This window comes from Ostrea edulis, chromosome 2 (genome assembly GCF_947568905.1).
Source record: "Ostrea edulis chromosome 2, xbOstEdul1.1, whole genome shotgun sequence".
Taxonomy (NCBI): domain Eukaryota; kingdom Metazoa; phylum Mollusca; class Bivalvia; order Ostreida; family Ostreidae; genus Ostrea; species Ostrea edulis.
The window spans coordinates 48774569-48797146 of record NC_079165.1 but is presented as its reverse complement, the minus strand read 5'-3'; the positions used below and the strand labels follow the sequence as shown (position 1 = coordinate 48797146).

The 22578-nt window shown below is 36.3% G+C and overlaps 1 protein-coding gene and 1 long non-coding RNA gene across 3 annotated transcripts in view; one reads left to right on the top strand and one right to left on the bottom strand.

Annotated features, from left to right (window-relative positions):
• LOC130051762 (uncharacterized) overlaps positions 1-22578 on the top strand; it is a 46575-nt gene that overhangs the window by 7483 nt on the left and 16514 nt on the right. Inside the window, exons 2-7 of one of the 2 annotated variants that reach the window (XM_056154359.1) lie at positions 4366-4452; positions 6541-6599; positions 7980-8125; positions 17876-18037; positions 18357-19442; positions 20924-21058. In XM_056154359.1, the coding sequence (XP_056010334.1) occupies positions 4366-4452; positions 6541-6599; positions 7980-8125; positions 17876-18037; positions 18357-19442; positions 20924-21058 (1675 nt within the window). Of the gene's footprint in view, positions 1-4365; positions 4453-6540; positions 6600-7979; positions 8126-17872; positions 18038-18356; positions 19443-20923; positions 21059-22578 lie in introns of both variants that reach the window. The other variant, XM_056154358.1, reaches the window with a different exon arrangement.
• Positions 10540-13047, bottom strand: LOC125669360 (uncharacterized). Its single transcript, XR_008799998.1, has 2 exons — positions 12125-13047; positions 10540-11283 (listed from the first exon to the last, which is right to left on the bottom strand). It is a non-coding gene; the product is annotated as an uncharacterized LOC125669360 (long non-coding RNA).

Sequence of the window (22578 nt, the reverse complement as noted above, 5' to 3'; positions counted from 1 at the left end):
TCTAGGATTGATGACCTTGAATGAACTTGAAAGTGGGTCAAGGTCAAAGGTCAAGATCACTTTCTCCTCCACAAGGTCTTTAGTGGTTGACTTAAAAAAATGGGATCAAGGTCAGAAGTCAAGGTCACTCTTCAAGATGTGGGTCTCCACAAGCGATGCAACACTGACTATGTACGTCATTCCAAAGGAAGTCTATATCCCCTTCCTTCACAGGATTCAGAATGATAGCTGTCTGCACCAAGTACTTTTGAGACACAGATAGATGACCGACACTCTACGCATAACTTGGAGAAACAGTCTCCATGGGAAAGCTCTGTCAATGTCAAGGAGGACTGCATGAACCAACCAAGTGCCAATTTACATATCTGCCCAATGTTCAACATTAGGGCACTGGTACTGATCTTTAAGCAATACACAAAATTGACACTCTACACAAATTGATAATACCCCCCCCCCCCCCAAATTAAAACAAATACACATACACAGAAAGAGTTACACATGTACATTTCACCTTCTGTAATATTGTAAACCAATAAATGAATAAAAAATTATTCAAAATGAAAAGGGGGAAAAAAATGATAAATAAAATAAAATAAATGAATGAGCTAGACTTGCCTGATCAGGAATGATGCAATATCCTTTGTTCAGACTCTGTACTCAGGAAACATTTTCTTTGTGCCTTTGCTCAGCCTCTTAAATCCAAGTAAACTCACTGAAATGACATCCACGTCCACACATGTACACAAATCATCTAACAAGGAAATGCGCAGCTTCCCCTCCTGTCATTCGTTTACTGCATCCTCAAAAGTGAAAGTAGAAATCCCCGCCAACCAACTCTCTCACATGTCACTGTTTCGGATCCTATAAAAAAGCCACTTTATCAATGTACAATGAGCATCATCATGCATTCAAACACAAATAAACAACATTGATATCATTCAAACTCCATTATTTCTTCTCTTTAAATTTGTTTGAGCATGTAATTCACTAAAAATTAAACTTGTCGTAAAAAATACACACTGTAACTACAACGAATTGCAGAAAACCTGGATACCAATTAGGGTATCGTTCTATCTCTGTAATATGAGTTTGTGAAGTAGATCTTACAGAAACGGATGCAGGAATTTTTGAAGGGGGTTGGGGGGGGGGGGGTGTCAGCACTTGATCTTTTAGATACTTTTCACAACGTCCATCCGCTATCTATGTCTAATATCGCAAAGAAATGAGAGAGAGAGGGGGGGGGGGGGTGTTACTCCCAGCAGGCTGGGGGCGGCCTAGGCCCCCAGAAGCTGTAGGGTATATGGTGCAACTCCTGCATTCTGAACATTTCCTGGCACTTCCTTTTCACTTTCAAATTCTCTATTTCTTAAACAAGTGAGCTTTTCTGATCACCCGTATTCCGGCGTCCGTCCGTCCGTCTGTCCGTCTGTAAACTTTTCACATTTTCAGCTTCTTCTCAACAACCACTGGGCCAATTTCAACCAAAGTTAGCACAAAACATCCTTAGGTAAAGGGAATTCTAAATTGTTAAAATAAAGGGCCAGGCCACCTTCCAAGGGGAGATAATCAAGAAAAGGTAAAAATAGGGTCGGGTCATTAAAAATCTTCTCAAGAACCACTGGGCCAGAAAAGATGAAATTTATAGATAAGCTTTATTAGGTAGTGCAGATTCTAAATTGTTAAAATCATGGCCCCCGGGGGTCGGATGGGGCCACAATAGGGGATCAAAGTTTTACATACAAATATATAGGGAAAATCTTTAAAAATCTTCTTCTCAAGAACCACTGAGTCAGAAAAGCTGAGATTTATATGAAAGCTTCCTTATATAATGCAAATTCTAAATTGTTAAAATCATGGCCCCCGGGGGTCGGATGGGGCCACAATAGGGGATCAAAGTTGTACATACAAATATATAGGGAAAATCTTTAAAAATCTTCTTCTCAAGAACCACTGAGCCAGAAAAGCTGAGATTTATATGAAAGCTTCCTTTTATAATGCAAATTCTAAATTGTTAAAATCATGGCCCCCGGGGGTCGGATGGGGCCACAATAGGGGATCAAAGTTTTACATACAAATATATAGGGAAAATCTTTAAAAATCTTCTTCTCAAGAACCACTGAGCCAGAAAAGCTGAGATTTATATGAAAGCTTCCTTATATAATGCAAATTCGAAATTGTTAAAATCATGGCCCCGGGGGTCGGATGGGGCCACAATAGGGGATCAAAGTTTTACATACAAATATATAGGGAAAATCTTTAAAAATCTTCTTCTCAAGAACCACTGAGCCAGAATAGCTGAGATTTATATGAAAGCTTCCTTATTTAATGCAGATTCTAAATTATTAAAATCATGGCCCCCGGGGGTCGGATGGGGCCAGAATAGGGGGTCAAAGTTTTTTTTTTTTTTTTTTTTTTTTTTTTTTTCTCGTTTTTTTTTTTTTTTTTTGATATAGTTCAGATTCAAGTTCGTTAAAATCATGGACCCCGGGGATTGAATGGGGCCTCAAGGGGGGCATCAAAGTTTTACATACAAATTTATAGGAAAAATCTTTTAAAATCTTCTTCTCAAGAACCACTGAGCCAGAAAAGCTGAGATTTATATGAAAGCTTCCTGATATAGTGCAGATTATAAATTGCTAAGATCATGGCCCCCGGGGGTCGGATGGGGTCACAATAGGAGGTCAAAGTTTTACATACAAATATATAGGAAAAATCTTTAAAAATCTTCTTCCCAGAACCACTAAGCCAGAAAAGCTGAGATTTATATGAAAGCTTTCTGATATAGTGCAGATTCAGGTTTGTTGAAATCATGCCCCCCCCCCCCCCCCCTGGGGTAGGATGGGGCCACAATAGGGGATCAAAGTTTTACATACAAATATATAGGGAAAATCTTTAAAAATCTTCTTCTCAAGAACCATTGGGCCAAAGAAGTTCACATTTACATGAAAGCTTTCTGACATAGTGTAGATTCAAGTTTGCAAAAACCATGGCCTCCAGGGGTAGGTTTGGGGCCATAATAGGGACTACGGTTTTACATGCAAATAGATATGGAAAATCTTCTGATATGGACCAAGGTGACTCAGGTGAGCGATGTGGCCCATGGGCCTCTTGTTATGTTACATTTACTTTTTAAGAATTCTTTTTAAAAGCAATACTTGCATCTGACGAAAATATCGTAAATATTTTATCAGTGTGTCGTCTTATTTATCCTAGAATTAAATGATAATTATACTGGTGTTGGTAAATTTGAATGAAGCAATTAGTAGTACAGATACATGTAAGTATCTACCTTTCATATTATTTGGACTCAAAGTCTCGTTAAAATTGAATAATTCTTAAATTGTTTGGTTCTCCAAAGGGGAGGGGGGTCAGGACGCCTTGGACCCTCCTCCCTTCTGGATCCGCCCATGTCTTAAGTGTTGTTTCTGCTAGGAACTTTCATTTGCGATTACAGTCACTTGCCCTTTATAACTATCCCAATGCGAAGTAATATAAGCCCCGTCGCTTTTATTGACAACGGTAATTTCTTTCTTTTGAAATGGTAAAGAAGTTTGATTTATTGACACCTCTCTCTCTCTCTCTCTCTCTCTCTCTCTCTCTCTCTCTCTCTCTCTCTCTTCTATGGTAGGCAGTTGAAACGGTATGTAGTGAAAATGTAAGTTTAAACGATGAATTCAGTCGTGTTTTGAAGATTTGATATATCGAGGTTTGGCTTTAAATACGTACAGTACTTTGTTTTAATAGTGTTAGGCGTAGTTGTCAAATTGCTGAGTCAACTTCTCCATCTCCTTTTGGAACTGAGGATGCATTGACGTAGCCAAATCACACTGTGGCTTCTTTGCTAGTTAAACATTATAGGATTCACCTATATAAAAGGGGGGGGGGGGTTTCCAGAAATCCCCCCCCCCCAAATGAATTGATAAAAATAAATATACGTGTATCATCCAGTGCTAGTTAATCTTTTATTTAACTTGTACATTAAAAATAATTGCCTACAAATATTAGCAGTATCCTATACATTTTTTTTTAAACTACAAAGATGTCCCACAGAAAGGGAGGGGGGGGGTGTGCCAATTCCCGGATTCCCCTCTGGATTCGCCATTTGGACGGAGAGTATATTTAAAGGCAAACACTTACGTGCGGGTATTACTGTTTCATGACAGCATCTAGTTAATTTTAGAATCAACAGCTTCTTAGGCAAGGAGGTGTCAAAAATGGATGTTGAAGTTCATAACCTTTCTTTATTAATATATACCATATACTAGGAGTTAATTGTTTTAAAGCAAACATGGTGCCTGCAGTATAGCATCTGTACTTAGATTTACATGTAACACATTGCTAAAGAGTATTTAATCATTCCAACAGAAAATGGAGAAGAAACAACCAAGGCTATCTTTTAAGAAAACACAAGCCTTCTCCGTCCAAGGAAAAACTATGGAGAAAGGAGGAAAGGTATATATGTATATATATGTGTGTGTATCTATATATATATATATATATATAGAGAGAGAGAGAGAGAGAGAGAGAGAGAGAGAGAGAGAGAGAGATACATGTATATGTATATATAGTGTTGTCCTCTTAATGAATGAATCATGATGTGTTGAAAATATCAAAGCATGTTTATGAATTAATTATTTAATAATTTTTAAAAATATCAAATAAAATGCTATCATGTTGTTTTTATAAAAGATAATACTCATTGAAACAAGTTTTTTAATCTGCAGACACTCTGAACATGCAAGACTAGGCTAAAGAAATTGTCTAGTATCTTAAACAGATTGGAATAAAACTTTGTATTTAATATTTTTAGCTCACATAATGACCTAAAAGCTCTAGTGAAGTTTTCAATAATATTGACTTCCTCTCCATAACCAAAAGGCTAATTTCAGCCAAAATTGTCACAAAGCATGCTTGGGTAAAGAGAATTCACATTTCTTTAAATGAAGTGTCAAACCCATTTTTGAAGTGGAGATAATTAAGAACTAGTAAAAATTTTGTGGTATCTTTTAAAAATCTTTTCAAGAACCAGTGGGCCAATATTGTTTGCAAGCATTCCTAGGTAGTACACATTTTTGTTCAGATTGTAGTCCCTGAGGCCATATGCAGGTACGTTAAGGCAGGTTATGAAAATCTTTACTGGGTTAAAATCTACGAAACAATATAACATCATAATTGAAATAAGTATATCGCTAAGCATATATTAAATTACGATTTAATTTTTTTTTAAAGTTTTATTTATGCATAAAATAGACCATGCAGCTACTAAGATCCAAAGAAATTCGAAATGCTATACTGCTGTCGTGTAATTTCTGTCTGATCAATATGAGAGTAAACTGATGACGTCATGACTATACATCGAGTGATGTTGACACAGGCAAGGATTTTGTTAATGTAATTGGCTGATGTTAACAATCACAGACGTTTGATAGGTGACTCGGTTGATGTTAACGATCACAGACTTTTGATAGGTGACTCGGTTGATGTTAACGATCACAGACGTTTGATAGGTGACTCGGTTGATGTTAACGATCACAGACATTTGATAGGTGACTCGGTTGATGTTAACGATCACAGACTTTTGATAGGTGACTCGGTTGATGTTAACGATCACAGAGTCTGACTGTTAATAGCTGACTCGGTTGAGTGATATGGCTTATGGCCCCCTTGTATATCACTATAGTGATGTAACAATCACAGACTTTTGATAGCCTGTTGTCATAATTGAAGCAATAAGAATAATTGATTGTCATTTTGAAAATAATTCACCAAAAATTTGCCATATGAATAAACCTGCTACCACTTAACCAAAAACAAACAGTTTGACCATCTGAAAAGGATAAGAACAACGAAATTCTCGACAGACAGGTTTATTTCTTTCTGGGAAAACCATACCCAAAGTATGGAATTATCTTGGATTTTACAATAAAAGATGGGTAACTGCATATACAAACTGTAGATTTGAGTTTGTTCAAATTATACCCCTTGGGGGTTGGTTGGCGCCACAAAATTAGGAGATCAAAGTTTTACGTTCGAGTATATAGGGAAAATCTTCTTTCAAAAAATTGCAAAAATGTTCAAACTTACATGAAAGTTTCCTAGAGTAGATCCAAGTTTGTGCAGTTCATGTTCCCCGGAAATATATAGGGGATTCAAGTGTTCCTGTTATATGCTGATATATAGGTAAAATCTTTAAGAATATCTCTTGAACTATTTAAGCTAGGGCTTCATGTTTTGTAAATATATTTTTTATGGAAAGATCTTTCATGTGATGCAATGGTGTGTGATAATGTGACATTGACTTGGAAGTTTGAACTACTTTAAATCTTAAATCTTACCTTTCTTTTGGTACCAAAATATTTGACCTTGGAGTTTGACTTACTTTTGAAAAACTTTAACATTGGTCATAACTTGTGAAAGGGCTTTCATATTTCATATGTGTATTCCTTATGACAAGACTTTTCTTTCAGTACCATAATTGCTGCCATACAGGGGCAACATGCAGTGTTTCACAAATGCATCTTGTTTTTGTTTTATTTTTAGGTTGGAAAGGCTAAAACTAATGGTATGAAGTCAAAAATAAAGTCGTTGCCAGGGAAAAGGTTTTTATTCTTTATGAATTTCAATTTATGATAACTTGTTATCCAGATAGCTAAATTTCTTCTTTTCATACAGTTTTTGTACTGAAACTTTTAAAGTGATACAAGGTTATACCCCTTGTACCATTTAAATATAGCTGTAGCGCTATACACCATGTCTACTTTGTTTTTCCCCATGTGTATTTACAGCAAACACACACTTTTCTGAGGCCAATATATACACCCATGCATAGTTATTGTAACTGAATATTCATATTTTATTACAATTTTGTAAAATACTGTTTTCAGAGATAACCATAATATTAAAATGTGCATCCATGTACAATGTTAATCAAAATGATCATGGTTCACTACTGTATTGAAAAAGAAAAATACAAAAAAAGCTCAAGTGAGCTTTTCTGATCACCTGTTGTCTGTCGTCTGTCCATCCGTCCGTCTGTCTGTAAACTTTTCATACTTTCGACTTCCTCTCCAGAGCCATGCACTGGACCAATTTCAACCAAACTTTGTACAAATTATGCTTGGGTGAAGGGGATTCAAGTTTGTTCAAATGAAGGACCACGCCCCTTTCAAAGGGGAGATAATCACCAAAAATGCAAAAATAGGGTGGGTTCATTTAAAAAATTCCTTATCAAGAACCAGCTTCTTGACATAGTGGAGATTGAAGTTTATTAAAATCATAACCCCCAGGGGTAGGGTGGGGCCACAATAGGGAATCAAATTTTTACATGCAAATATATAGGGAAAATCTTTAAAAATCTTCTCAAGAACCACCAAGCCAGAAAAGTTTACATTACAATCTTCTCAAGAGCCACTGGATCTTAAGAGTGGAGATTTACCTGAAAGCTTCCTGGTATAAAGTAGAGTCAAATTTTTTCAGATCATGGCCCCCGGTAGTAGGATGGGGCCACAATAGGGGGTAGTTTTTACATACAAATATATAGGGAAAATCTTTAAAAATCTTCTCAGGAACCACCAAGCCATAAAAGTTTACATTAAAGCATGAAAGCTTCCTGACATATGTGCAGATTCAAGTTTGTTAAATTCATGGCCCCTGGGTGTAAGTTGGGGGCACAATAGGGATCAAAGTATGGGAAAATCTTTAAATATGGACCAAGGTGACTCAGGTGAGCAATGTTGGCCATGGGCCTCTTGTCTGTTTTGTAATCATTATTCAGGGGTGTTATTTTTCTTCTTTTCAGAGGAAATCCTCTTGATTTCCTCAATTTTCGAAAAAATTAAACACTGGATTTGATCTAAATTAAGTGGCAGAAAATGATATCTTTCTAGGTAGGGTGAGGTGTTTTCCACCCTCTGTGACCAGTTTTCCTCTGGTTTCTGAGGAATTCAGTCACATCCCTGATTATTTCATATATTATTTAGAAAACCAACCAGAGTTCCGAAAAAGACAAAACCTGCCCCACATGTAGAGCCAGGCTATGCTCTGTATTCCAGCTTGTCGGAGGAATCCTCAACTCAAGAGACCTGTGTCAGACTTCTCAATCAGCTGAAGGAGAAAAAGAAAACAGGTTACAAGAGTTTTACACCTTTCCTTAACACCGGTATCTGTGCTGTCATTCAGAACTTATCTACCGGCAGCTGTAGCTTCATTATTTCCATAATTATTACAGTCCCCAACTTCTGCCAAAGTTAGTTTGCACACAAGATGCAGAGAACTATGAGTAGTATGATTACAGCTATAGTCCCTGAAATATTCTACTTTCCCACTTGAATGGTGAGTGAACAGTGAGCAAATGGTGTGTAAATGCTGAATGCAACTTGGTGAAGGGTAGAGAGAACGCAGAACAGGAATGGAGCGCAAATGCAAGTGCAAAGTGAACGATGAACGCAGGATGAAAGATTTATTCGGAATATCTCAGATATTTTTCTTATATTGTACTTATTATGCCCCCTTTCAAAGAAGAGGGGCATATTGCTTTGCACCTGTTGGTCAGTAGACCACATGTTGTCCGCTCAATATCTTGGGAACCATTCACTTCATCGAAATGATATTTCATATGTGGGTTGGTTATGAGTAGACGAGGACCCCTATTTTGAGGTCAAAGGTCAAGAGTCAATCCACTCTGAACATAGGAAGATACTGTCCACTCAGTATCTTGAGAACCCTTTTTCCTTAATAGACATCAAACTTGGTACAATGTAAGGAGTAGATAACCCCTATTGATTTTGAGGTATAGATATAGGAAGATACTGTCCACTCAATATCTTGATTGACAGATATAAAACTTGGTACACTGGTACATCCTAAGGAGTAGATGACCCCTATTCACTCTTCCACGCCCCGCCCACCGATGACAACGAACGTCACATGTTTTCAGACTCCGTCAACTTATGTAAACAACATGGCGGGCGATTTCGATCTTATACAGGATACCTTTTCAATCGCCTCGTTTACTCGTGAATTTTCACAGAACAGTCCGTCAAAGGGTTTGACATACTTCAGAGAAGGTTATGTTCACATAATTTCAGTGGGTAAAAACGCGGAAGAAACAGTAATTACAACTTATTTGTTAGCGCTAGATGCTTTCGCTGCATTTGAAGTAAAGAAACACTACATCGTTTAACCATCGAATTACAGGATTCGGCTGCCATCGATGCTTACTGTTCATGCACAGCTGGGTTAATTACGAAACGTTTTCCGAGTTTTGAATAATTGTTTTGTTACGGAATTGACGATGTTTGTTGTTCGGTTGAAACTGAATAACTATATATCATATATGCTGCGTTGACCGGTTCAATAAAATGTTTCATCTGCTTGCTTGCTTTTGCATCTTTTATTTTACTATTATTTATGATTTACTTATGAAAAACAGTTAAATATTATCAAGAATTTACATTGCAGCTCAAATACCATCTGTGATCTCCATTAAATGTTCAACTTCAGTTATACTTGAATGGATATTGTAGATCTAGATATCTACATTGAGATATTTACATGCATAATTTTTTTAATGGTAATGGGTTAATTAGATCATTCCAAGTTTTTATTCCACGTCCACCCAAATATCTTTTTCTATTTTTAAAAAAAAACAACTTGCAAATCAACAGAAAGAATGTGTACAATGTTTGATAGACATCACCATTTTGACAGTACAGTCAAGAATATGTTAAATGACACACAATAGAAAACTTGGAACAAGAATATTATAAAGACTCGGACCAAAAAACAATTTCCTGTTCGTAAAACATCTGTTTTAATTAGTTACCCAACCTCTTGTACTATAGTACATATTGTAATTACATAGGATCAGCAACACAATATAATACTTAGTTAAAGGAGTAGTTTATCATAAATAAGACAATAAATTAAGTACCACATGGTTTTTTTTATTTTCAACAAATAATTCAAAACTATGGAATAATCATTGTTCTTTAAGAATAAATGGTTTACAATATCTGTCTATTTTAATTGTCAATGAATCAGCACAAATTCTTACATTTTCTTAGTTGTGAGCATTCACACATTTCGAAGGAAAATTTAAGTAATCTACTAGTTTATATTCATCATAATGTAAGTTTTCCCAAAGTTAGACATAAATTTACTCTCTTATAAAATGTTTATGATTTTAAATAAATTCCTCACATTGTATACAAGTAGTACACAATGAATTCACATGCTCTACAATTTTCTCTTCAACCCTGGGTTTTGCCCAGGAGTTAGTAGGGTGCAAACTATCCAACTTTATTGATGTCTCCATATATATACATATACTAACTGGTTGGAATACACCAACAGAGATACAGAGGTGCAGACATATTTCCCCTGATTCTTTGGATATCGTGAAACCATTGTCTGACATAATGAATTCCCCTTCCAGAATAATTCAACCCACCATCAGTTAACAAAGGAGTTTGTAAAATCCACTATTCTCTGTAACAGCAACATCTGACATAGATCTAGTAAATAATTCACTAACAAATATGATAATAATAATAGCCTTTATTTATCCAAGATAACACAAATTAGCATACAGCTAGTTTCCATTGTGTCCCCTAAAGGATCACAATCCACAAGTCCCCTTTAGGTTGTAGCTGATTTGTAGTCAGAATGTATAATTTGTAACTGTAGTTTTAAAGAAGATTGTTTCTGTGATTTCCTTTCTGCACAATCAATGATAGCGATGGTTGTTGGGAATTGAGCTTTTATTCAGTTGTCATGTTGTTAATATCATTCCTATAGGACTATATTGAAACACAACCTAACACAACATAAGGTCAATTCAAGCACAGAATATATCACTGATACACTGTGTTGAAATACAAAATCTTGATGCCAAGTCTTTGATTTCAAAATTATGTCTCAGCCTCATCAGTGTTAATAACAACTGCGATTGTTTTGTCATATTTGTTATGTCCCTCCTTTTTTTACACACTGGGGAATTTGCTCAGATGTATAAAAAAAACTCTAACAAAGTACAAAATGTGGCATGTCTCAAATTGATATAATATAAAAACAACCCTGTTTTTTTTCTTTCTCTTGCTGTAGAGTACTGTTAATGTCAAAAGGGGTGGCCTGTTGGTGGGGTTAATCTTGGGCTTCCATTGATAACTGGAGTTGCAGATGATGATTAAGTATGCTCTGTTGATGAAAGGCATTTTCTGCTGTTGTTAACTGGTCTTGTAAATTCTCTGACTTGTGCTGCTGTTACAAGTATATCCAATGAATCTATAAAGAAACAACAACAATTTTTTTTAGCATTTGGAAGTAAAACATAGATGCTGAGAGGGGCCATGGAATTTTAAAAGGTGACCTGACCTATTACATGAAAGATCCTATGCATACATTACACCCAACAATTTATTAGCTACTTATAAAATTTCAGTTTGCTCGAATTATTATGAAATCTAAATTCGAATTTAAAACCATTTATTACAAAATATATATGGACATAAATTCTATTGATATTTAAAAACTTTGACCACGGAATTAGTCTGATTACTGAAACTTTAGAACTTTATCCCCTGGTATGATCTATTGTAGGAATCATGGAACGAAAACTTTGAATATGGCGCTCTTACAGTCATGTTATGTTATGTATGGCTGAGCAGGGAAAATTTAAGACATAAGACCAGAAACTGCATATATATTGGTGTAAACATTAAATGAATTGACCCTAGATATGAAAATAGTTTAGATAGGGGATTCTTTTTAATAGATAATATTATAGTAAAAAAAAAAAAGTATTGTGTAGCTCTTAGCACAGGTGCTTGGGTTCATGACCCCCCCCCCTCCCTTGAATAACCTAGCTACACGAATTGTTATATTCAATGGGGGAAATTCTTTAAAAGAGCTATTTTGGGGCATGCATTAGTAGGATTTTCAACAAGAAATAATTTAAATCAAGTCGTGCAGGTTATTCGGCCAATTCGGGGGGGGGGGGTCCTGAACCCAAGCACCTGTAGCTCTTAGTACATGTATACACATGGCATGGGCATGTATTATTATCAGTCCCTGATTTAACTATTACTATTAACTAATACATAATTGTCTGCTAAGACTAACTTACTTTGTGTGCCGGTCCATTCTGCTCTTACTGTGGGGCCAACCGCACGCCTTTATCCAACGTAAACATTAATCTTTATGTGATTTTGGGTTTGGAAATGGGATAAACATTACTTCTAGTATCCTTTCTGGGTAACGTGAATCACTGTTGCATTTCCCCGATGCACACAATTCCACCAATTTTATGAGAACTCGAAGTAATCAGGCTAAAACATCTGTACCTCAAAACCTCCGTCATCATAAGTTTTGACGGAGGTAATGGCGGACAATTCTTCCGCGATTCTGATTGGCTGTGCGGAGATGATAACCGCACCTCCCCTGACGACAGTGGAAGCGTGAATTGATTTTGATGTTACATGATCAAAGGTCAAGGGTCAATCCACTCTTGACATAGAAAGATATTGTCCGCTCAATATCTTGAGAACCCCTTTTTTGACAGACATCAAACTTATTGGTACATCCTAAGGAGTAGATGACCCCTATTGATATTGAGGACACATGGTCAAAGGTCAGGGGTCAATGCATTCTGGACATAGGAAGATATTGTCCACTCAATATCTTGAATTGTATATAGCACTACATGTATTATCAATTAAATGATACATGTCTATAACCCTTTTCAATTTTGCAGGGGCAAGGGGGGGATGGACATACATGTTTCTTAAACATTTCTTGTTTCATAATTAGGTAAGAAAGAGGTATTTGTATTTAAGCAATGAATAAATTTTGTAGTGCTGACATCACCAAACTACATTAAAAGCTACTGTATATAGCTTTTTTGTGAACACTTCCCAGAACAAGTAAATGAATAAAGATGCATGCAATGTCATGAGAAATATGACACACCTGACACGATTAAGTATTTATGTTTCTTACAAGATATATATATTTATATTCAAATGCCTTTGAATATTTTGTGAAAAGAACAAAAAATAGTTAGAGTGCAATAAATGAAACAGCATGCAGTTAATGAGAAGAAAAATAATAAATGGATAATTTAAGAAGTTGTTTAGCATCTTTAACTTACAATAATTTTTCATAATTTATTGCATCAAATGTTGAGATATATGGCATCTACCCATTTCCTGTTGACTTATTATAACATTTATACATGTCATATTATTTCAAAGCCTATTTTTGATCAATTGAACTACCCTTATACATTTATGTATTTTCTTTTTAGCTCACCTGATCGCTTTTTGTCCGTCGTCTGTCTGTCTGTCTGTTAAACTTTTCACATTTTCGACTTCTTCTCCAGAACCACTGGGCCAATTTCAACCAAACATGGCCAAAAGCATCCTTGGGTGAAGGGCTTTCAAGTCTGTTCAAATGAAGGGCCATTTCCCTTTCAAAGGGGAGATAATCACAAAAATGCAAAAATAGGGTGGGGTCATTTAAAAATCTTCTTCTCAAGAACCACTTGGCCAGAAGAGCTGAAATTTACCTGAAAACTTCCTGACATATTGCAGATTCAAGTTTGTTCAAATCATGGCCCCCGGTGGTAGGATGGGGCCACAAGGGGGGATCAAAGTTTTACATACAAATATATAGGGAAAAACTTTAAAAATCTTCTTCTCAAGAACCACTAAGCCAGAAAAGCTGAGATTTACATGAAAGCTTCCTGACATAATGCAGATTCAAGTTTGTTCAAATCATGGGCCCCGGGGGTTGGATGGGGCCACAATAGGGGATCAAAGTTTTACATACAAATATATAGGAAAAATCTTTAAAAATCTTCTTCTCAAGAACCACTGAGTCAGAAAAGCTGATTTTTACATGAAAACTTTCTGACATAGTGCAAATTCAAGTTTGTTCAAATCATGGCCCCCCAGGGATAGGATGGGGCCCCAAGGGGGGGATCAAAGTTTTACACACAAATATATAGGGAAAAACTTTAAAAATCTTCTTCTCAAGAACCACTAAGCCAGAAAAGCTGAGATTTACATGAAAGCTTCCTGACATAATGCAGATTCAAGTTTTTTCAAATCATGGGCCCCGGGGGTTGGATGGGGCCACAATAGGGGATCAAAGTTTTACATACAAATATATAGGGAAAAACTTTAAAAATCTTCTTCTCAAGAACCACTAAGCCAGAAAAACTGAGATTTACATGAAAGCTTCCTGACATAATGCAGATTCAAGTTTGTTCAAATCATGGGCCCCTGGGGTTGGATGGGGCCACAATAGGGGATCAAAGTTTTACATACAAATATATAGGAAAAATCTTCTTCTCAAGAAGTATTGAGCCAGAAAAGCTGATTTTTACATGAAAACTTTCTGACATAGTGCAGATTCAAGTTTGTTCAAATCATGGCCCCCGGGGGGTAGGATGGGGCCACAAGTGGGGGGGGGGGGGGGTCAAAGTTTTACATACAAATATAGGAAAAAGCTTTAAAAATTTTCTTCTCAAGAACCATTGGGCCAAAGAAGTTGACATTTACATGAAAGCTTTCTGACATAGTGTAGATTCAAGTTTGCAAAGGGTAGTTTGGGCCATAATAGGGACTAAGGTTTTACATGCAAATATATATGGAAAGTCTTCAGATATGGGCCAAGGTGACTCAGGTGAGCGATGTGGCCCATGGGCTTCTTGTTTAATCAAGAATGCAGCTCAATTATGAGTATCATTTTGTTTCTATCATTGTTTTAGAAAGAAGTTTCTTTCAATGACTTGCTCAAGAATATGCGCATTGAATTCTGGGTTCAAGGTTGTGAAAAATTCCTTGATTGTTGAATCAATGATAGAATAAACCAGAATCAGGAAACTGTGTGACTGTTCTACAGTTCTAAATATATTCAATTCAAACAAAGCATAGTACAATTAGTATTGAATGTATTGTTCTCAAATCTGAAATGCTGGTAATGAATGTACAGACCTGTAGCATCGACTCAATAATAGAATAAATCGCAATCTGGAAACTACATGTTCTACAATTCTGATTATATTCAGTCTACACAAAACAAGTATTAAATGAAATGTTGGTGACGAATGCACAGATTTGTAGCATCGCTTTTCAAAGTGGGAGTTGGGTGTTATTTCAGTAGAAATATCACTACTCCACTACCATTTACTACTGCCATTAAAAGGTGGGAGGGGCACAACCAAATTTGCATATGAAGATAAAAGAATAATTATGATTATTAAAAAGTCCCCCCCCCCCCACTTATTGCTACAATGATGTAAGAATGAATTGTACAAGTTGAAGTACTAGTAGATGCCCAATGCCACTACAGTGAAACTTCTCTAAACCGACCAGCTCTTGGACCGAAAAAACGGCCGGTTTAGAGGGGTTGCCGGTTTACCAAGAATTTAGCATTTAGAGACATTTTATCTCAATTTTCACAAAGTAGGTAATGTTCACTTTGATCTGATGGTCTATTAATCCGAGATTCCTCTAACTCTTACCCCCGCTTTTGTATTGTGACATGTGTGGGGTCTCTCCTACACATGTCACAATATAAAAGCTGGGTGGGGGGGGGTGGGGGGGGGGGGGGGGGGTAAGAGTCAGGAATCTCAGATTAGTGGTCTATGATCAATTATCGATGGAGGTCAAATTAGTCTGCTTGTACCTACAGGTAATTATAACAGGAAATATTCTCACTGAAATTAACTAATTTTAGGCTGAATATCTATAACAGGATACTTAAAGAAAACACAGAAACCTATTATTGGAATTCCTCTTACCTATAGAAACTCTGTTTACATCCATCACTCATGTCATTAACAATTTTGTTTAGACGTTTTTGGAAAGTACAGTAGTAAATATAATAGTAGTTTTAATATTTCTTAGGAATTTTAAGTCTATGGAAACCAAAAAAATTGATTTATCTTTTGATAATTATCATTACCATTCATGGGTTTGTTCATTATTAACTACTGCTTATATCCATACAATAGTATGGTGCAACAATATGGCGTTTGATAATGTATTCATTCAACATGTTCATATCTCTTTATCACATTTTGTACAGAATTTGAAAGGGTCCCTTGGATTAGCCAAGTGTCACTTAACAGCACTGGTAAATTATAGAAATTAGAGAGGCCACTTGTGTTTTTCACACCTCCATTGGATTGTTTAATTTCCCACCTGGCTAGTCAGTCAATTTTCACACCAGTGGCCAATATGATAGGGTAAATTACACATGTTTGTTAACAAATGTTCTTTAAAAAGTGGCTGGTGTCCAGTTTTCAGGAGTGGCCGGTTTTGTAAGCATTTCTTTATAAGGAAATGTTAAGATTTCTGCCAGGACCCGGTTTTCTGAGGGGCCGATTTGGAGAAGTTTCACTGTATTTGCATTGATGTCACAAATTGCAGATGCACAGCAATTATCAATGAAATATATTTCTGTTTAGTGTTATCCACCTGTATATAAAATATGTAGATCTGAACACTGATGATAAAAGCGCCCCATAAAAGAATATGAACAAAAACAACCTAAAATGCAATCAAACTTGACATAAAGTGTACAAAAACCACTGATTGAGCTCATACATTAATATATCTATTTTGTAAAGCTATTTCACTGAGAGGAATACAAATCATTATTAAAGATCAGTTAAATAGAAAAAATATTTCCAAATTTGAAAAAAAACCAACTACTATCTGATCAACCACAGAAGACATCTTCTGATATCGATGCTAAATGCACTCAAGTTTTCTTTGAATTTTCACAGCTGATCATCCAGATACTTTGTAGTTCAAAATCATATCTCTGATGAATTGTATGTAATATGAAAGTTTCCTTCCACTCTTGAATACACGTTCCTTTTCATTTTGCCCTCCTTATAAAGATCAATCTTTTCTTTTTGGAGTTCTGAATGACATTTTGTAATGCAGTCATAAGACTGAACTCTGAACAAATGATGAATGCATGGTGAGCACACAGGGAACGCTTTGTGAATAGTGAATGTGAGCAGTTGGTGAACACAAAACTGCATGGAGAGTGAACAGTGAATGCACTGTGAGCGAATGGAAAAATGATAAAGTAGAATGTTTCAGGGAATACATGTATACATGAAAAACCATGCTCATGCACAGTATACACTATAACACGGTGACCCATTTCTCTTCTGAGAATGTGCCCCAGGCCACCCACACACACACTACCACCACCACAAAATAAAGGAACACTCATTTTTTTTTCTGTGTATTTCTATAAAAGTTCTATGTAGTTTAACATGTGGGCCCAATACACAATTTAACAACCATTTAATATTGTATAATTCTATAATAAATAAGCTCCATATACAGTTTTACACCCATTCGTCTACTGTCTCTTTTTAGAAGACCCCCCCCCCCCCCCCCCCCCCCCAGGTTAATGCCTGTCTTTGTTCTGTCTTAAGATGTAAACCCCCCCCCCCCTTTACAAAGTTTAGTACCTGTTTGTCATGTCTCTTTCTATAGTAGAGGACGTGGGCCCCTTACATAATTTAACACCCGTTTGTCTGTTTCTAAATAAACAAGGATTGAAATTATGAACCAGTCACAGCGCTGGTTATACTCAAGAGTTGCCTACCTTGTTTAAAATCTGCCGGTCCTGATTTCTAGTTATGAGATGTTAATTATTTTACACAAATGGATTTACTAAATAGACTAGCTGTCTTAGGTGTTCGAGTGGTAATTTCCAATCCGGATAGAAAATGTGCCCCCTATACAGTTTAACACCTGGTTGTCTTCTGTCCCTTTACATAGAGGACCCCCTTCCTCCTTGCACATTTTAACATCCATTTGTCTTCTATCTCTTTCTACAGAAGATATGTGCCACCATACACAGTTTAATACTCGTTTGTCATCCTCTACACCTGACCCTGACAGATTACTTGTTGAGTTTGACCAGCAGCTCATTCCAGAGAGGGACACTTCCTCCCCATTGTGGAAGACCATTCTGACAGCTAAACATGTGGCAGCTAAAAAGGGTAAGTTTGAGTTTTAATGTGACGGATCCAGATATTGTGAAAACCACAACATAGAAACTGTTCACAGCTGTCAATGATTTTCCGTTGGAACTGTAAAAGAAGAATATGGTTTGCCAAAATAATTATTTTCTTTTCTTAAAGTTTTATGATAAAGATTATCAGAATGTGATAAATGTGGAGAGAAGATGGTATTGTCCAATAGGAAGTTAAGGAAAATTGTTGCCGTAACATAAACATGACAAAGATATTTTATAGAATTTTAATGAATTACAGTAAAATCAAATGTGTTTCTACAAAAGTAAGTTCATTGCAATTTCAGAGTCATATCCCATATTAAATCAAGGACAGTTTTCTAACCAGTGGAGTACAGAGGGCACTAACCATCTCGTGAGAGTCCCGACTGCTCTCTCTGTTCCTCGTGAGGCTCCAGCATATACAGGCAGTGACCAACAACAAACACCTATTACCCCACATAACCAGAGTGTAGCAGTGACACAAACTTTCAGTCAGGGATTTGTACCAATTGGTGTAGGAAATGACAGTGACCAGGATAGTCTGCAGCAATTTCCAGAAATTGTACCAAGTGGTCTGACATTCAATGCTGGAATTCATTCAGACAACCACACCACCCCTGATACGAGTCGATCAGGTTATGTCAACTTGCCAAAGCCAGCATTAGGCACTGCGATTTCCTCTCAACAATCTGTTATTCCACTTTACACACAACAAAATGGGTTGTACCAACTTAGGCCTCAATCATCTTCACAACCACAAGTTAGGTCTCAGGCCCTTTCACAACCACAAGTAAGACCTCAATTCTTAAAAGACCAGACATTTCAGTCATGTGATATCCCAGATTTACCGCATGGAGGAAGGTTATTTGAACAATTTGCATGTGGGGAATTATCTTACCCTTCTCCTGTGCCAGATAATCTAAAACTGCACCAGCTTGAAGGGAGTTATTTGCTCACACAAGAAGTTATACCAGAAAGAGATACAGTTCCATTCACTGTTCCAAGTCTACATTTGTCTGGAGGACAGATTGAAACAAATCTCCAGGACACTTTATCTACCATCACTGGTCCTGGTAATCAATCACCAGATACAGCAAGGACGTTAACCAGTTCTGGTTCACCACGGAGTAACCAACAAGTTACACCCAAAAATTCATCTGGCTCATCCAGTTCAAAGAGTGTTCATTTTCAAATTAAAGATGATCTGGTTAAAGATTTATCTGAAATCAGTAAAACAAGCCATCAAACTCAGACAGACAGTGGCTGTCTATCTCAACAGATAGGTACAGACCACCAGTTTATCTCTGTAGAGGTACCAGCTGCTACTCATTCATCTCCTAATTCTTCTGTGCAAACAGACCAAAATACTGGAAAGTCAGGATCAGAACATGGTAAGTATTTATTTATATATCGTAATATTTTGAAACATATATACATGTATTTATCACATGTTTACTCCTTTATCCAGTAGCTATCACCCATTACATAAATTCTAATTATTACACTATGTTTTCATACGTCTCACGTGACGTCACAAATGTCTGTAAATTTTGTTTACAATCATAACAGAGGGTGAAATTCCCAACAATACTGTTGTAATGATCAACTAAAGTATATCTTGAAAAGAATGACAGCTGCAGCGGGACTATTCTTGGGGACATCATTGGTTAACAAATCACAGTGCTCTCAAATGATTTATTTGAAAATTTAAGTGAAAATAACATACCTGCCAACCAAATTACTGGGTCAATTTCAACCAAACTTGGCAAAAATACATCTTAGGGTGAAGGGCTTTCAAGTTTGTTCAAATGAAGGGCCATGCCTCCTTCAAAGGAGAGATAATCACAAAAATGCAAAAATAGGTTGGGTTCATTTAAAAATCTTTTTCTCAAGAACCTCTGGACCAGAGTAACTAAAATTTACAATACCTGAAAGCTTCCTGACATAGTGCAGATCAAAGTTTGTTAAAATCGTGACCCCAGGGGTAGGATGGGGCCACAATAGGGAATCAAAGTTTTATATTCAAATATATAGGGGAAATCTCTAAATATGGGTGAAGGTGACTCAGGTGAGCGATGTGGCCTCTTGTAATGCACTCAGTGTTGCCTTTCAAAACACACTGAATAACAGTGGAGCCACAAACATAACAATAAAGGTGACAGGTAAAGTCCAAAACTTTGCGAATGGTAATATTTTGGATGGGAAAATAATTGTAAACAATCCCAAACGATTCAAATTCGTTATCCAAAAAATTCAGCATGTGATCCACGACTTTGACTCAGATGACTGACTTGGTACAAAATAGTACAATTAAAGAGTAAAATGTTGATATTGTAAAAAGAATTACTCTAATTCGTTTAACTTCATTCAACAATAAAAAAAAATCTTCTCAAACATGATTTGTGTGTGTATTGTAATAGGCACTTTTTCTTTATACGTAATAGTGATGAGTGGACAGAATGTTACATGACGCTGAAGGTCGAATGGTGATTTGATGTAGATTAATAACAAACTGGTGGGGATTAAGCGGGGGTTGGGAGGGGGGGGGGGGGGGGTGAGTAACATGTGATAAAAATAATCTGCCATGGTTTGTGGTTTGATACGATTTATATCCAACTTATTGTGTGTTTTCTATCCCCTCACCAAGGTTTCATTGAATATAAATCATATTGAACCACAAACCATGGGAGATCCTATATGTATGCATGATTAGACTTTAGACCTTGAATACTTGGGAAAATGTGTAATTGAAACCCTTTTATTCTTATTAAGGCCATTAAATTTATAATGTAGTGACATCAAAACTATTCAGCATTTGTAATGTAACTCTTTTCACCATATCATATATATAAAGCATTTCAATTTTTTGCAGAGAACCATTCACAGATGGTCACATCCTCTGTTAAAAGCGATGTCCCAAATCCATGGAGTGGAGTAAAGGCTAAAGCAGGCATGAAGAAACTAAGATACTGTCTGAATGAGCTGAAAGAGTGTGGCAAAATTAACAGTAAGACAACATTCTCAATATAATGAAAACATGTACTGTATTTTATATCATTTAATAACTCTTACAGTGATGACTTAACAACGATGCTGATTGGATGAAAATTCGTTTGATTTTTTAATTTAAAAAGATTTCATCCAGGAGTTCATCTGCACTAAGCACGTGAGACTACTTTTCTCTGGAATGCATCTTCCCCGTTCTAATTTTAGTGGTATTTATCAAATGAGAATTTCCACAAAATCATTGTAAACGAAATGTATTGGTTTGATTTTTTCCCCATTGCTTCCAAAAATAAACACAACCAAACATATGAATAAATTACAAAACTGATTTAAAGAAACAAAACACATTGTGATGACACAAATATACACAATTCCCGGTATGTATCGTCTGCTTTACAAGTTCAATAACATGATGGAGCAAGTGGTGACTTTTGATCTTGGAGCTATTAATGAAATTGAACTGCGTGATATGGAGCACAACGAGATGCTTTTTACTTGATACTGAAGTGGAGCATGTTCCCAAGACACAACCAGTTTTCAACGTCTCCTCTAACACAACATAGCATACATCCAGTCACCACTTGTTCTCTTCCTTTATTTCTCATTCAGCTTTTAACCATTGCATCTTTAATTTGGCATCTAATCCATTTAATTCTGGTAACTCTGTCTGACCTGAACACACAGCCATTTTTATTGGGTTTTTTTGTCATGCATATGTATTCCTTTTCATCAAAGTGCTACGCACCTTGATGAAATTTTCCGTCCAATTTTTCCTATGATACCTGCATCAAGAAAAGAATTTTAAGTTTCATTTCTTTAAAATCTCCTGAATATGGCAGACATATAGAAATCATTTTGAAGGTGCCATTCTGTCTGGAGTCACACTGTTACTCTAGGACACCTGCAGTAGAAACATTGGAACATTCAAATTTGTTTTCTCAATTGTAGTTAATACAGGTGACTCTCAATGGCTCAAACTTTGATCTCTCGAAGTTCTCAGTCTCTCAAAGTGAAATCATGATCTCGATTTTTCTCTCTATATAACAAAGCATATTTAATATCGATCTTGAACATTCGATCTCTCGAAGTGAAGTTGGGTCCTGTAAAACACATTTCATTGTTTTTCACTCTCGATCTCTCGAAGTGGTGGTATCTTATACCCACCGTTACCCAAGTGTGTAATACCTTACCTGGCTTTTATTGATTGCTGGAGGATAGTGTGGTTGTGGTAATTAGGTGTTAACATAGATGGAACATCCCCTGTGCTTCTTTGCAGAGGTGGCAAACTTGAGTATATAATTGGCTAATTGGTCAGTTTACACTTGTGATGATTAAAATTCTTTATAATCTGACTATGAATAAAATCTATAATTTGTTTTGACTTGACAACAAGAGAGTGAGTTTTATACATTAATTTAGAGATTTATAGACTGTTAAATTTCTTTAGTTTGTTCTTTGGGTAAAATTACTCTCAAAAATCGTTTTACTCATTCGTTAGAATTTTTGCTTTGTGTAAAGCAA